Source organism: Eucyclogobius newberryi, unplaced genomic scaffold, assembly GCF_026437365.1.
Source record: "Eucyclogobius newberryi isolate DKJ021-1_F unplaced genomic scaffold, fEucNew1.0.hap1 SCAF_13, whole genome shotgun sequence".
Classification (NCBI taxonomy): Eukaryota; Metazoa; Chordata; class Actinopteri; order Gobiiformes; family Gobiidae; genus Eucyclogobius; species Eucyclogobius newberryi.
In genome coordinates, this window is record NW_027315757.1 from 21,111,824 (window position 1) to 21,129,020 (window position 17,197).

At 41.4% G+C, this 17,197-nt stretch overlaps 1 protein-coding gene across 1 annotated transcript; it reads right to left on the minus strand.

Moving 5' to 3' along the window:
* Window positions 1-210: 210 nt before the first annotated feature.
* On the minus strand, window positions 211-2,807 carry LOC140358789 (alpha-2,8-sialyltransferase 8F-like). The gene is made up of 6 exons (XM_072443836.1): window positions 2,758-2,807; window positions 2,594-2,668; window positions 2,375-2,516; window positions 1,283-1,395; window positions 1,110-1,202; window positions 211-730 (listed from the first exon to the last, which is right to left on the minus strand). The coding sequence occupies exons 1-6, from the start codon at window positions 2,805-2,807 to the stop codon at window positions 235-237; spliced, it is 969 nt and encodes a 322-aa protein (XP_072299937.1). The 3' UTR covers window positions 211-234.
* Window positions 2,808-17,197: the final 14,390 nt, after the last annotated feature.

The window sequence follows — 17,197 nt, forward strand, 5'->3', positions numbered from 1 at the left end:
AAACTTGCCTTGCCTTCCCAGCAGAGGAATCAAGGTATTGGGTCAAGGATCCAAATGAACAGAATTGGGACTTGGCCATTATCTTGTTAAAGTGCCTATGACAGGTTGAACCACTCCTCAAAGTTTAGCTAAATATATTTTAACTTTTGCCAAAAATATAACTACCAAACTAAGTCATAATTAGAAAATCATACAAACCTGTCGTATACGCACTTTAAGTTATGTTCCTGTTTGTCAGGAGAAAAACCTCCATCGTCTCGGTGGTGGGCACTGTCCCAGGTGAAGTTTGAGGACTCCCTCTCTGTGCAACTTTAGCAACAACTTAAACTCGGCCGACATGGAGTGAACCCCCGGAACGGGCAGCTTGTTGTCGTAGTAGTGATGAATGAGTTTCTGTTTTGTGTGCGGGTGTTGATCAAACGGCCAGAACCCATACAGATGCACGTTGTCGCAGATTTCTAATGCCAAACTGGTCATCATCAAACCAGTGCTAAGTCTCTTCTTGGGATTTAAGCCGTGGGACGTCCAGAACTCGACCAGGTTTTTGAGGTAGACCGGGTTCATGGAAACGGGCTGGATCGGGAGCTCGGCATCCTGGATGGTGTAAAAGGCTCGTAGGAGTACCTCTGTGTTGTGGCTGTAGCAGAAAGTGGGAGCGAGCAGCATGGCGTCGCCGTAGAGACGAGCGTGGTCGACAAACGGACGGCGATGCTTCAGAAGTTTCCCATATCTAAAAAAAATATCTAGGCATCAGTTTTTTATACTATAGAGATTTTGTATTTGTTTTAATGCTTTGCCTCCACTTTATGGCATTAAACTTGTCTGTTTCCCCGGAGACAAGGAAACACCACTCACGGTAAGAAATCATATTTTTCAAAGGATTTTTTGCACAACTTTATGAAGATACATTTTATAGAATGACATTAAAAAAACAGAGTCCAGATGACAACAACTGAATCTTTTTCTACAATGGAACACTCCTGGATGAATGAGGGATTTACACCGACATAGAGCACCTTTAATTAACCCTCCCTCACATCCTCCCCCTTTGCTACATTTCAGCTGTACCCTCTGAGAATAAAGCGTTCAAAACTGTATTAATAACTTACTTATCTACAACAATACTGGGATTAGCCGTCACGATGTCACTCTTTGTTCCCACATCTTTGGAGAAATTCCCCTCAAGAGGCGGCATGTTGCACCTAAAAGCAACAACGTGTAACATTTCTCAAAGTTTCATGTTATAATCTGCATGTGGTTTTGTGTTAGTGCACGCGCTCACCTGATCACAAACTGGGCGGAGTCTATGGCCTCTCCACAGCCGCTATTGGACAGAATCCCTCCATTTCCAACCACAGCACATGTGTCTAGTCTTCTGTTTGAGAAAGGATGATTCTAGAACAAACAAACTATTGTTCAGTGCACGATAGAAGTATTTTAGTCAATTTATGGTTTGCTCTTTTCTTAGAACTGCCAATTTTGAGTATTTTGAGTATTTGATGTGTTACTGCAGTGTACCACTGTAGTATTTTGATAATTGAGCTTGTTTGTATGACAAAAGCAGAGTATCTTTTTAAACATATTGGTATAAATTGGTTGATGCTGGAATGATAGTTCATGGCTTATTGTCTCCAACAAAACATACCGAGGGTGTAATTTGCGTCGTCGTAGCAGACTTGGCAGCTCCATTTGTTTCACAGATTGAAAGGCATTTGTTCATTTAACTTCATGACATTGTTTTCCGTTTGCGACAGTCTCCGAAGAAGACAGTGAGTGACACTTATCAGACTATACGACTGTGCCACCAAACCCTAAACCTGTTATGATCCCGGTGGCAAAAACCCAAAAGCAGTCCAAATCAAGGCAAATCAGAATTTATTAACAAAAGTTCAAAATCCAAAGGCTGGTACAAAGGCTCAAAATGTCCAAAAAAAACACAAAACATTCAAAATGCCACAAAGGCAGGTAAACAAGGCAGGACCAGGGCAGGGCAGGAGTTACAAACAGGACAGACATCAAGTGACAAACGGACACAGAACAAAGGGGAGACAGAACTTAAATACACACAGAGAAGCAGGTGATTGGTGGGAAACGAACAAGTGGCAGGAGAAACTAATTAAGGTAATGAGAAGACTGACAGCAGGTGTGGTGGGAAATCCAGGAAGTAACAGACAGCAGGTGAGGGGCGGAGACACAGAAACAACCATGGGAGCACATGACAAACACAAGGGGCACATGGGAGTCTCTGCAGAGCGGATACTAACAAAACCAAGCTATTCATTCATCTCAGTTGGCCTAATGCCAGTGCTTAAAGTGTCACTGAAAACTCTGTAGTTACTGTTTGATTTTCTGTCCATTGTTGCAGCTGTCGTACCTTTGCAAACGTGTTGAACATCTCCTCCGTTACATTCACAGTCGCCTTGTCTCCGTCATATTTCAGCACAGACATCAGAGGAGTGTTTGCCTGAGTGATTATGCCATCGTTAAAACCATTGCACTTGAAACTCAACTTAGATCTGCAAAGGCAACATCAACAGCTTTAGTCTAATAACTCGCACAAAACAAATATATGAACGAAAATGTGAAATCTGACTGTAATTGCCGGTGATTGTCCTTGTTTTTTGTCCAAGCCTGAGAATAGATGTCCAAGACTTGTTGAATTACATTTCTGCAAAACACACATATGATTTAACATTTTTGATACGGTACATATGATATTTAAAGGTGCACTGTGCTACTTTTCTGGTGAAGATGCACCTTCTGCTTGTCTCCGTGGAGGTGCTTTTACTTTGCCTGGAATGCGTCATGGTATTTAACAATCTATTTCCATGAAGACAAGTATGTAACACCACCAGGCAAAGTTACAGGTGAGATCTATGGAGCAGGCGATGTACCCTACTCTAGAAATGTTGCGCAGTATATCTTTAGTGGTTGTACTCACTGGCAGTTCTTGCAGATGTCAGCAGGATTGGAAGCACGTGTGGCTGGAGAATGTGATGGCTTTACTTCCCTGTGTTGAGACCTAAACATTCAGAAGAAAAATCAAATAATTTGTTTTGCTTTCTTCTCATTAACTGAACCAGATTAAAGAAAAGTCAAACAGATACAAGATCTAGATGTAGTTGTACTAGTACTAGTATTATTACTAGTACATTGTGAGTACAGATCATGTCGGTGTAATCCCTCATTCGTCCAGGAGTGATCCATCTCCAAATGGACCCAGATGATCTCATGGTTTTGTATGATTTAGTGTCACTGTGCACCTGCATCTCGACCTCTGAGGCAGTAGCAGTGGTGAGGACGAGACTGCAGGAGGGCACCACCTTAAAGGACAAGACTAAGCTGACACCTGAACACATCTGCAAACTACTAGACATCTGTCTAAACACCACTTACTTTCTATTTAGGGGACACTTCTACAGACAGAATAAGTCCCCGTTTCTCCCATCATGGCCAAGATGTATAGGAAGCAATTTGAGAAGAAGGCCTTGACCTCCTTTTCAGGCACTCCTCCAAGTCTTTGATACAGCTACATGGGACACATTTGTGACAATCAAGAAACAAGAGCTGGAAGTCTTCTCAGAACACGTGCGGTGGACCCACATATCAGGTTTACAAGAGAAGATGATAAGGAGAACCGCTTGGCCTTTCTTGACTGATCCACTACCAGAGGAGTGGACGGGACGCTCCAGATAGAAGTGTATAGGAAACCTACACACAAGGATCAGTACCTGCTCTTTGACTCCAACCACCCACTACAGCACAAGCTGGGGGTGATCAGGACATTGCAACACAGAGCCCAAGAAGTGCCCACCAGCTCAGAGGGCAAGAGGAAAGAGGAAAAACATGTCCTGAATGCTCGCTCAGCCTGTGGTTACCCTGCTTGGGCTCTAAACAATGTGAAGAGAACCAAAAACAGGACAAACTACGACAACACAAAATCCCTGTTTATTTTAAACTGGGCAACACTTTAAGACAAAAACTGATTTGTCATAAGGACAAGATACTGACACAAAAACAGAGCAATGTAGTGTATTCTATCCAATGCAGTGAGGACAGTTGTAAAGAGCGGTGCATAGGTGAGACTAAACAGCCACCACACTGTGTATCAGCACAGAAGACTTCAGGACCCCAGAGCGCCGTGCATCTTCATCTTAGAGCCACAAACCACTCTTTTGAAGAGAGTGAAGCTAAGATTCTAAGCGGCAGAAGGAGAAGAGATGGTGTGAGAGAGGAGTTTAGGAGGTAAATTTTATTTTAAAAAAGATTTAAAAAAAAAAGAGAATCCCTCTTTAAACAGAAGTGGCGGTTTAAGGTTCAATTTTCCAGCAGTGTATAGTAGCATGTTGAAGCCATGAGGCGGCATCAGCCCTGGCCATTCAGATGCTAATCAAATACTCAGTGATGAGGGAGTGGCAGCCAGGTAACAATAGGATTTCTATGGCCAATTATAGGGCTGTTAGGATGAACAAAGATTATTGGTTTCAGAAGAAAATCAGTGTAAACAAAAACAGGACAGGCTATTATCAGAGGTTCCACCAGGGGGGCGGGGCTTGGTAACAGTAAGAGTATCCGAGTTCTCAGACTAGATCCGCAGATTGAGAATGACTCTTGGATGGGTCATATCTTCCACAATAAAGTACAGATGTTTCAAATGTATATCTCCTAAATTTAAGATTTTCCAAACCCATTCTCATGTAGTGTATAAAATAATGTAAATAATGTATTAACAAAACTAAAGAGAAGGGGGTAAAAGAAGGTCATGACATGTGCATTGTGTTTCTAACCTGCAATTATTATGATTATGATTTATTGATGTATCTTTTCGTCTTCTAATGCTTGCTCTAAATCCTATCTGAAGTTCCTGTTTGACGTGTGGAAAAACCGATTATGGAGAGTGACCGACGAATCCACACAAAGGAGAGATTAATTCTGATTGTACAACAGAATTAAACTTTCACGTTTGAGAGAAGACAGCTCTGTTCTATTGTTTTACTTTATTTATTGATGATTGAAATTCCACAACATTATATTTGGTTTTATTTGTTCATGTTTGAGTTATCTTGATCTTGTTATCTGTTTATCACACCAGAGTAAAGTATTCAAAGGTTGGACATGGAAACTTGAAAATGCATAATATTTAATATCTGCTACACATAAAACATTTCCTGTTCATTCCAATATAATAACACTTTTATACATATACATATAACACTTTCCTAATTTACCCAATACATTTGATGATTATCGTTTCAAAGATGCTTTTCTTACATGCTTTTCCATTATTTTTCAATACAATTGCATTAAAAACAAGATGCAAACATAGAAGACGAGAGCTTTGAGAAGTGGTTTCATGCAGTCAAACCGGATGGTAAGTTTCCTCAAAATAGTTAATTCAACATGATACTAAAACAGACAATCCAGTGAAGTCATTAATTCCTTATCTCAATCTCACTAAATATTGTATTAAAGAACTAAAGCATCATCTCTCTCCTTTAGCTCAAAATAAAACTAACATCTTCTGGATTCATAAAAAGTGCTCCATATCACAAGATTGTTTTTTTTTTATTTTTCTACTGAAGTAACACCGTCCTAAAGATAAACACCTGTGGGGCTGGTTTCTTCAGCCAGGAACAAATCTAGAGCATTCATTGTTTGTTTTTAAGGTTTAAAGTCCAGCTTCTAACACCTGTCTGTTTTTAAAAAAAGCTGTTTTCAAATCAGCTCTAATCAGAGGTTTAGGACACTTACCTGTGATGCATTTTCACCACATGTGGCAGAGTGCATATGAGTCCCAAAAGAAGGACTACAAGCATCAAAATGAATAAATATTTCAGCTTCATGGCTCCCTCTCTCCTGCTCTGGGCACCATCGAAGAAAATTTAATTAAATTCACTGTTATAATGATCGCAGTGCAGCTTTATGTAAAGGTGTCCAACCAGTCAGACCAGAAACACGGTGGTTTCAGGTTTTTTTAAACAGTAGATGAAAATTGGTACTAGCGGCAGGTGTGTTTCTAGAGGCAACGCAGACAAAGCGCACATTCATGAGAACAACAAGAAAGAACACCGCCGCAAAACAAGCCACTTTGGATGAGCTAAATAAGGGACTTGGCGTAGACAACATGGCCTTCGCCAAAGTCATTGAAGAGACCATGGCAAAATACTGTAAAGAAGCAGAAGACAAATCTGAGGCCAGGAACAACAGCCTCGAAAAGCATCTTGAAAGTTTGCACAATACCCTCTCTCGACATTCAGAGGCCGACACAGTCTCTTCATTTAAGACCAGACTTAAACGTTCCTCTTTGAAATCGCTTATGGTCAGGCCAGTTAGGAACAGAAATATAAACCTACGGTTTCAGCTACGCTGCCCAAGAAGTAACTATACCGAGGGAAGTATGGAAGCTTGAGCACTATCCTCGGCTTCTGACTACTTATTCTATCAAACAATATTTAATATTCTTTTCTCACTCCCTTCCATCCCCGGGAGTGGGACAGGATGACCTGTGGACCCAGATCCTCCTCGAGTCCCTGGAAAAGCGGTCTCTACTCCATGAACGTTTCTTCATCTGCCTGGAAGAACTGGTTCTCCTCCTGAAGAAATGGTTCTCCTCCTTATTGGGTCCAGCTCCACTGTCTCTCTCGCGTCCGTCTGTTAGAACCTTCCTTCACTCTGGAACTCCTCCAGGTTTCTTGGTTGGCTGAGAAGGAGGGTCTAAGGACAGGAGACTCTGGAACATCGTCCCTCATCCCTATCGACATTGTTTAATCTGCTTTTTCACTGTCGCCCTCAGAGGCAACTGTTGTTGTGATTTAGGCATTACAAAAATACATTTAATTGAATAAAAAATCTTTGCGCGGACGTAACCAATCTGCAGTAACGCGCAGCCCAAGCAGAAAAGTGCCAAAAGTCCTTGGCCCAAAAGAGGGGGTTAGGATTAGGGTTAGGGACAAGAGAGCGGATTTGGGTTAGGGTTACGGTTAGGGTTCTTAGAAAGGCACACAAAAAACGCGCCTGAAGTAGCTGGAATCCAGTTGAAATTTGCCACATTTTACAGTGAACCTACTACAAAACGTGGCAAACCCTGTTACAAAATAATATATGATGCCCGCACCAGAGGATTTCACGCTTTCCTACTGTACCCTGCTACATTATGAAATTTCCCCATGTGGGACAATTAAGGAATATCTTATCTTATCTTACAATCAAGCTGCAGCGAGGAGGCGAAAACCACATCTTCAAGGAGTTCACTGACGTTGAGGAATTCCTTGCAGCTCTCACTCAAACCCCTGACAACTAGAATTAGGGTAAGACTAATGAATGGCCATTTATGATGTTTATGTTTTTGTTCCATTTCTTGTTGAGTATTTCGCTGATAAGGGCAAGGCAAGGCAAGTTTATTTGTAGAGCACATTTCATACACAAGGCAATTCAAAGTGCTTCACAGCAGGTAAAATGCATTCAAATCACAAAGAAATTACAGAAACAGAAATACAATAAAATTAACTAAATTAAAAATTATCAATCCAACTGATTTTCTAAACTAATAAAATCACAAACAAAAGAGAAGAGTGCAAAGAAAAAATCCTTTCAGTCATATGCGCAGCTAAACAAAACAGTTTTTAGCTTAGATTTGAACATTGTCAGAGTAGAAGCCTGTCTCACATCTTCAGGAAGACTGTTCCAGATTTTAGCTGCATAAAACTGAAACGCAGATTCCCCATGTTTTGTCCTGACTCTGGGCACCAGCAGGAGGCCGGTCCCTGAGGTCCTCAGAGTCCGAGATGGTTCATATGGCACTAACATATCCAAGATGTACTTTGGTGCTAGGCCATAGAGAGACTTGTACACAAGCAGAGCTGCTTTAAAGTCTATTCTCTGAGCCACAGGGAGCCAGTGCAGAGACCTGAGAACAGGACTAATGTGATCATACTTCCTGGTTCTAGTCAGGACCCGAGCAGCAGCGTTCTGGATGTACTGCAGCTGTTATACAACTCGTTTGGAGAGACCAGTGAGCAGGCCGTTACAGTAGTCTAATCTACTGGAGACAAACGCATGGATAAGTCTCTCTAAATCTGGTTTTGACACTATATTTTTGATTTAGGCAATGTTTTTTAGATGGTAAAAAGCTGCTGATGTTATTGATTTGACGTGGCTATTAAAGTTCAAGTCTGAGTCCATTATTACCCCTAGATTTCTAATTTGGTTTATAGGTTTTAGAGCGAGACTCTGGAGGTGACCGCTAACACTTTCTCTTTGTTTCTGTGGGCCAAAAACGATTATTTCAGTCTTGTCTGAGTTCAGCTGGAGAAAGTTGTTTTGCATCCACAAACTGATCTGTTGGATGCAGTGACAGAGTGAATCTACTGGTCCATAGTCACCTGCCGATAGTGAAACATAGATCTGAGTGTCGTCTGCATAATTGTGATAGGACACATTTTCACTGCGTATCAACTGACCTAACGGCAGCATGTAGAGGTTGAACAGAAGGGGACCCAGGACTGACCCTTGGGGCACTCCACAGGTCAGGGTCATGTGGTCTGAGACACAGCTACCAATTTCAACAAAGTACTTCCTGTCTTCCAGATAGGACCTTAACCAGTTTAGGGCAGTGCCAGTGATGCCCACCCAGTCCTCTAGTCTCTGTAAGAGGATCCCATGATCGACAGTGTCAAAAGCAGCACTCAGATCTAACAGAATTAAGACTGAGGCTTTGCCCGTGTCAGTGTTCAGGCGGATGTCATTTGTCACCTTGACAAGAGCAGTCTCAGTGCTGTGATGAGGTCTAAAACCTGACTGAAAAACATCAAATGAGTTGTTTATTAAGAGGAAATCTGTGAGCTGTTGGTAAACAACCTTTTCAAGGACTTTGCCCAAAAATGGCAGATTAGAAATGGGCCGGTAATGACTCAGTACTGCGGCATCAAGACTGCTCTTCTTTAGGAGAGGCTTTATGACCGCAGTTTTCAAAGACATTGGGAATGTTCCAGATTGAAGCGACATGTTAACTATGTGAGTGAATGGTGCTAACAAACTGTTCAGCACAGACTTTAGAAATCTGGTGGGTAACACATCAAGGCAGCATGTAGATGAACTCAGACTGGTGATGATCTCATGGACAGTTTTGTCAGTTACTGGTGCAAAGTGAGTTAGCTCTAAGTGTCTTGGTGGTTTTAGGGTAATTTTTTGCATTGTGGGATTTATAGCATTTTTAATGCCCTGAACTTTGTCATTAAAGAATAATGCAAACTCATTACACTTGGATGTGGAATTGAGTTCTAACGGCAGCTGAGCTGGAGGGTTTGTTAATCTGTTTACTGTGGCAAACAGGACACGCGAGTTGTTACTGCAGCTTCGAATTATTTCAGAAAAATATCTTTCCCTAGTTCTACATAAGATTAGGTTGTACATGTTCAGCTTTTCTTTGTAAATCTCTTTTTGAACCTGGAGCTTTGACTTGCGCCATTTCCGTTCGGCCCTGCGGCACTCCCTTTTCTGTGCCCTGACCGAATCATCATTTCTCCACGGCGCCTTCTGCTTATTTTTAACCATTTTAGCCTTTATAGGGGCGATGGTGTCCAGAACATTCAAAACACTAGATGTAACAGAGTTCAACAAATCATTTACATTAGAACATGAGACATTTTCAAAGTTTATCATTTCCATAAACAGTGCACCTGTGCCATCACTTATGTGTCTCCTCTGAACAACTGCAGGACCAACCGGAGGTTGGGGAGAAACAGACAGGTCAAAGAAGACACAGAAATGATCAGACAGAGCAACATCGATCACATTAACATTTGAAATATTTACCCCCTTTGTAATTATGAGATCTAGAGTGTGTCCTTTGCTGTGGGTGGGGCCTCTCACATGCTGAGTAAGACTGAAGGTTTCAAGGACAGCATCAAGCTCTTTAGCGTTTCTGTCACAAATATTATCAACATGCACGTTGAAATCACCTGTAATGACCAAACCATCAAAGTCTGTGCATACAACTGAAAGCATCTCAGTAAAATCATCAATAAAACTTTGGCAGTGCTGGGGAGGCTTGTATAAAACAATGAAGAGAATGGATGGAGACCGTTTTAGCTCCATTTTAAAGGATACATACTCAAATGATGAAAACACCCCAAAAGACAACCTGCGGGTAATTATTTCATCTCTAAAGACAGCACAGACTCCACCCCCTTTTTTGTTTTCTCGTGTTTCAGATTCAAACTTAAAGTTGGGTGGAGCAGATTCTATCAGAACTACATTTCCTGTGTTTTTGTCAAGCCATGTTTCAGTTAAAAACATAAAATCAAGATTATAAGAAGAAATAAAATTATTAATTAAGAGAGATTTGTTACATAAGGATCTGACATTTAGCACAGCAAGTTTCAGACTAGTTTCAGTGGGACTGGGCTTTGGAATATGGGAATATGAATCACATTTCTCAGATTGGGCCTGACTCGCATTTTGTTTTTCCATCTGTGTGATGATGTGACTACAGAAATAGCACTAGGGGGGGCTCTTTTTACATAGGGCCCCGGGTTGGTTTGATTTTTAATGTGACAATAAGTCCCGGCAACGCTGAGACCCAGTGCATCCTAGCTATGGGAGATACCAGGTAAAAGGCGAGGTTGGATGGGTGGTGGGGCTTTTGTAGCCAAGGAGAGTTTGGGACCAGGTGAGAGGCGAGGGGGGATGGGTGGTGGGGCTTTTGTTGGTGTAGTCGGCATAGCCCTTGCTATATTGGGCGTGAGTGGAGCCATCTTAATGCCTGATTTGATCAGACTTTCAAAATGGCTGGGAAGGCCCATGGGTGAGAGTGGAGATGAGAAGGAGAATGATGAATCTTTAGTGGGAGTAGATGTTGCAGGGGGAACCCAGGGCTGGTGTGAAGGCAGGGGCGATGACAGGGATGTTGTTGGGCTTGTCACAGATGGGTCCAAGGCCTTTGAAGATTGTTCCTTTGCTGGAGGCGGTGGAGGTGAATGTGGAGCAGCTGGAGCTGAATCCTTTGCTGGTGGTGGTGGAGCAGCTGCTGATGAATCCTTTGGTGGAGGCTGAGGTTGTGGTGCTTTTGATGTTGAAACATTGGCTCGGTCTCTGGCTGAGGGAGTAGGAATTCTTCTCTCATTCCTCTCTTCTCTAACTATCTGCTCAGGACCCTGTCCAGGCCCAGTCCAATGCCTCAGAGCGTGGAGCAGGTTCTCTGTCAGCACCCTCACTCCACCTCTGCATAGGTGGGGGCCATTTCTCTTAAACAGGTCCTCTCGTTTCCAGAATAGATAGAAGTTCTCAATGTAGTGCAGTCCTCTCGGGGAGCACTCTTTGGACAGCCATGTGTTCAGCTGAAGAAGCCGGCTAAACTTGTTTATCCTCCTGTCGATGTTTGGAAGAGGTCCACTTATGAAAGTTTTGATTTCCATTTTATCAAGCACGTCGAATAACTTCAAGAAGTCTTTTTTCAAAACTTCAGTCTGTTCCCGCCGCATGTCCACTGCACCCACGTGCACAATCAGCTGTTTAGCTCCTCCATGCTTAGCCATAATATTTGGAAGGAGTGACGTTATCTCAGAAACAGTGGCGCTTGGAAAAGAATGTGTGTTTATCTTTTCATGCGTCATGTGACTTATTGCGCCGTCCCCAACTAAAACAATCTGCGTGACCTTGGCAGATCCTCCTCGCTGTATTTTGGCCACGTCATCTTTCCTTTTTTCATTTAATTCCATCTCTGAAAGTGGTAAAAATCTGTTGGTGAGCTGTATTTTAGGTGACTTCACGTTATCTTTGTATCGTTTAGGCTTTGCTCCAAGTTTGTTCCAAGAAACAGCCTGGTCTTTCTGGTTTTTAGACAGTTTTGGAAACGACACAGAGTCACTGCGGTTTAGGTTGAAAGTAGCAGTTTTTCTTGTAAAAAGTGTGCTCTTCTTACCGTCGGTTGACACCGGAATGGTATCGTGAAGAACTTTTTCAGATTCCAAAACAAATATCCGTGTTTTCAGCTCATTAATTTCTTGTTGATATTTCCGACAGCGTTCACAGTCTTTCTCACTTCTTCTCCCGGACATGTCGCTGGCGTCAGATATGTCGTTAAAACTGGAAAAATGTTCTTAAAATCCTTGGTTTACTTGAAAAAGTCTAAAGCAAAAATGTTTGGAAGACAAAAACTGATTAAAAAGCAAAATAAATAAGGAAAGCAGCGATAGCAAGCGGAGCGAGCAAAAAAGCGTGTGCACTCTTCGGAAGCAGTCACGCAATTTTCTTTTCCTCTTTTTTTTCTTCTGACTTGGAGGGGGGGGATTAAATTAAAAATGAGCCTGACAATGGGACTATGGAGATCACCGGGCTGCCTATTTTAATTTTTCATTATTAGTAATTATTAACGATTGATTTAGGTACTTCCTCTGGCAGGTTTTTGGTTTCTTTTCCAGCTATTTTATCTTTTTATTTTTCATCTTACTTTTATCTCTTAAGATTGAAGGATGTGTGCCTTTGGGATAGACATTAATATCACTTTCACCATACATTTCTTTTCATATGAAAGTGGAGGGGAGGGGGCACTAGACTGTCCATGATTATCGGAAAAGATCTATTTAACGGGGTTGGGCTTTATTGGTCCTGGTATTTTTTTATTTATACATTTTTGTCTGCTTCTTATATATCTGCTTCTTATATATATATATATATATATATATATATATATAAGCGTGTGTGTGTGTAGGGGAAGGGGGGAGGAAAAATTGGGGGAAAATTTGAATTGTGCTTTTGTTGTGTTTTTTTTAGCCTTCTTGTAATGTGATGTTAGTGACAAATTGAAAAATTCAATAAAAAAAAAAAAGGGTTCTAAAATGTGTTGCAGAGGCTAGTCTGCCCTGCCAAAATAGCCACTACTGGTTGAAGTTGTGCTGAAGTCTTTAAGCACACATGTCTTCCAAAGCATAAACAAAACATCCAGTGAAATGGTTAAAATCTATTTATCTTCACCTTGGTGTTTTATAGCGGTTGGTATCCAAGTGTTACATGGCTCACCTTTGCCACAATAACACATGGAACACAGCTTTGATGCTCACGCTGTCAACCATATGACGTCAGATTGGAGCAGAGATCAGCGCGCTGGCCTTATGGAGAATCGTATCAGAGTATAATATACTCTGATACGATTCGATTACGATTATATATATATATATATAATATATACATATATATACAGTACATCAAGGACAAGGTTCCTACAGATGACGTGCTAAGTGAATGTCTCAGAAAATGGGGAAAAGAGGATGATGAGGTGCTGGAGGGACCATCATGGGAGGACAAGCCCCTACATGGGATGTACCACCGGAACATAACTGAAGTGGCTGATATCACGAAATCCTACCAATGGTTAGAAAGGGTCGGCCTGAAGGGCAGCACAGAGGCCCTGATCATGACAGCACAGGAGCAGGCCCTGAACACCAGATCAATAAAGGCCCAGATCTACCACACCAGACAAGACCCAAGGTGTAGGCTGTGCAAAGGGGGCCCTGATACAATCCCGCACATAACTGCAGGGTGCAAAATGCTGGCAGGGACAGCATACATGGAGCGCCATAACCAGGTGGCTGGCATAGTGTAGAGAAACATCTCTGCAGAGTACGGGCTGGAGACCCCAAGGACAAGGTGGGAAACACCTCCAAAGGTTGTGGAGAACGACCGAGCCAAGGTCCTCTGGGACTTTCAGATACAGACAGCAGAGGAAAGCCGTGGTGGTGGACATTGCAGTACCATGGGATGGTAACATCCGGAAAAAGGAACATGAGAAACTAGAGAAATACCAAGGCCTCAGAGAGGAGCTGGAGAAGGCAAGGAAAGGCAAGGCAAGTTTATTTGTAGAGCACATTTCATACACAAGGCAATTCAAAGTGCTTCACACAACAGGAAAAATGCATTAAAATCTTTATACATATATATTTATTTGACAATGCCAGCATGACAGGCGTCTCCGAGATGGACACATCACTTTTAGATTGATTCTTTCCCATATCGACGCGCTATCTGCAAACTGCACACGTCTGTGCTGAGCGTATAAATATTTTATGACGACTTTCTCGTTGACGTCTCCACCTTATATGTGGCGCTTTGTATCTTTAAGGCCTGGAGCGTGAAGGTATCGGTGGTGCCCATATGGGGGGGGGACCCCCCAAACTGGAGGAATGGCTTAAGCAGATCCCAGGGAAAACATCAGAAATCTTGATGAAGTGCAAGAACAGCAAAGTTACTGTGCAGAACCCTCAAGCTCCCGGGCCTCTGGTAGAGGACCAGAGCTTGAAGGGGGATTAATAGAGACTGCCCGCGGAGGGTGAGAAAGAGTTTAGGTTTTTTAAATATTTGTAGCTGTGTGGACGTGTGCGTCTGTGTGTTCTGTCCAGCCAGACATTAAATTATAAAACGATGCTCTTCTCTGGCCATCTGTACTTCCGGATACTGGTCGCTCGGTGTGTGTTGTTCAATTTTAACTCGTAACTAGGCCCTTATTAGACGCTCTTTTGTAATGCCGCTGTCCGCTTGGGGAGCGCCTCATCGTGCAGCTGAGTGGGCCTTCACTGTTGACCATGTGTGTGTGTGTCCGGTGGTCCTCTGAAGCTATGGGTCATTCCAAGCCCCTGTACAGTGTGCTCTCAAAGTGGTATGTTTCCTGTGATGGGCTGTAGCGAGCATTAAGTTTACCTTCTGTGTTTTTAAAATAATATATTTGTTTATAGGTAAAGGTGCCAGAGCCCACTGTGCGTCCAGCTCAGCCACCGCTGTGTTTTCTATTTCACCTGTTTTATATTGTAAACTGCTACCGTATGGGATCCGGACCATTTATCTTGTTGAAAGATGTTAATGATTGAATTATGGACCATGCTGTAAGAGCATGAGCTCTGATATGAACTCTGTAAAGGAACCAAGCACATTTAATATTTTTATATATATATATATATATATATATATATATATATATATATATATATATATATATATATATAATATATATATATATATATATACACGTACATGTATACCTGGTGCCAATTACTTGCCCTCTTTATACCTGGGGGTTTCCACACCCAACAGTGCCCCATAGGAGCTGGAAGTGCACATATGAAGGCCACTGGGGACACTAGTCTGGCATGAGTTGGACCTTTCCTGAATAGTTTGAGATTGGCCTTGTTCTTTATCTGTATCAAGTATAAGACCTCATGACATAAAATACAAATACTACAAATATATAGAATTGCATTCTATATATGTAAAATAATAATAATAGTGTGGTGGATACTTCTGTCACTACAGTGTTTTTATCACATTCACATCTCATTTACATTACATTTCACATCACATAGTTGATTTTTTATTTAGATACATATTTTATAATTTGGGTGCACACTTATTAGTTAATATTTGTGTTAACACTATTACACTATTACACTTGCCAGACTGGGAGGAGATCATCGAGGGAAAGCCAATCTAGACCAAAGCTGCTTTGGTCTAGTTCTAGTTCTAGTTCTTGCTAATTTAATTTTAGTTTGCATTTTTGGGGTGGTTATTTTGATAGTTATTATAAGTTGCCTTTTACTGCTTTGCTTAAGTTAGTATTTGTATAGTCTGTTTTGGTGTAATTCCTTCCTCTTGTGATTTGGGTTAGTCCCTTTTGTATTTAAACCCTCCTTTGTTTAGTGACCGTCAGTTCTGTTTCTGTCAACTTATGGTTTAGTTGGGCCCAAGTTTGTATTATTTGAATACTTTTGAGCCTTTGTTAAATGAATTCTTCGTCTTAATTAAATTACCTTAATTTTTACAGCTAGTGTCCTGACCTTTTTTGTTTGGTCCTCGACAATAATTATTTTTGTGGTGTCAAAGTTGGCATTGCGTATCATGTCTTTTCCTTAGTAAATATTTTTTATTGAATACAACACTAACAAGCCTTATAAAACAGCATTGCGCACTGGAGTATTTAGTAAGTTTATAAAAACATGATGATGGATGGCCACTATTTTTGCATTCTAGTAAAGAATATGTTAACTTAAAAGTTTCTTCAAAGGTTCACCATGTAACTATTCTGGGGTGCCTACCTGTGTGTGCGCGTGCGCTTCTCAATGTGTGTGTGTGTGTGTGTGTGTGTGTGTGCTTCTCTCTGTGTGGAATGTAAGAAGTAAACTTAATGTTCTGTTTACAGGTGTTTTTATCGCTCATGTGACCATTAAGTTGGTTGGTGCCAAAACCCTTCTTGCTGTGAGGTGAGAGTGCTAAAGCCAGCATGGGTCCTCAGGCACTGCAGCTGCTTTTTTTAAAACAATTTTATTATTTTATTTTATTTGTCACGTGTTGCTTTGTTTGTATTTATTGTTCATATTGTCTTTTTTTCCAGACCTAGCTCCATTTGTTTGAAATTAAATTTCTAATTTTACTTTGTTGAGCTAAATGTTTCCTGCTTTAATTGCTTTTTGCACTTGTTCTGGATAAAGGCAAAGCACAAAAGTATAGTATAGGGAAAAAACAGCAGAGAGTAAGCCATAAACCACTACATATTGTGTTGGAGGTGTGCTGTGCGTGTGCACAAATGCTAAAGTGAGTGTTACTGTATTTGTTCTCTATGCACCTATGCTACGTGCATTTACGATGTTTCACAGTGGTGTTAAAGGAATAATAGAGGATTTTTGGTGCGCAATCTGAGTCTCATTTCCTTGTGGTATGGACAGCCGAGTACTTCTCTCACATGTCAATCATTCCCTGCGTGCCACTGCACACCTGCATCCTCGTTCCCAGCATAGGAGCAAGTTTCCCTGGCTGGTTGATATGCCAATCATATGTGTGTGTTTGGCGAGTTCCTTCAGTGAACAGTACAAAAACAACAACAGAGAAAGACTGTGTTCAAGCTCAGAAGAGACGGAAATCTGCGGAGACAAAAGAAGCGATGCGATCCGTCGCGCTTATAAACAAATGCACGTGTAGCAGCATGGCTGTTGCGCGCTTCTGCACAAGGTTTGATGGTAGACGTGCTGTCACAAAGTACCTTAATTGCACGTGTTGTCTCATTTACATATTGACATAACATGTCCATCTATACTGATGCCGTGTGTTAAACTTATATTATGGCTGTTGCCATCAAACGTGCTCCTTATTGTTTAAAGTTATTTCACTTTGCTTAAACTGTATTTACTTTATCTGTCTACCATGGACCGTAATAGAG

What these genes read in the sequence shown, in the direction of transcription:
- LOC140358789 (XM_072443836.1), bottom strand. Translation starts at nt 2,807, where the DNA reads ATGACGCATTCCAGGCAAAGTAAAAGCACCTCCACGGAGACAAGCAGA. An exon ending in TCCACGGAGACAAGCAGAAG is followed by an intron (nt 2,669 to 2,757) that starts GTGCATCTTCAC and finishes TGTGTTTTGCAG; the next exon opens with AAATGTAATTCAACAAGTCT. An exon ending in GACAATCACCGGCAATTACA is followed by an intron (nt 2,517 to 2,593) that starts GTCAGATTTCAC and finishes TTGCCTTTGCAG; the next exon opens with ATCTAAGTTGAGTTTCAAGT.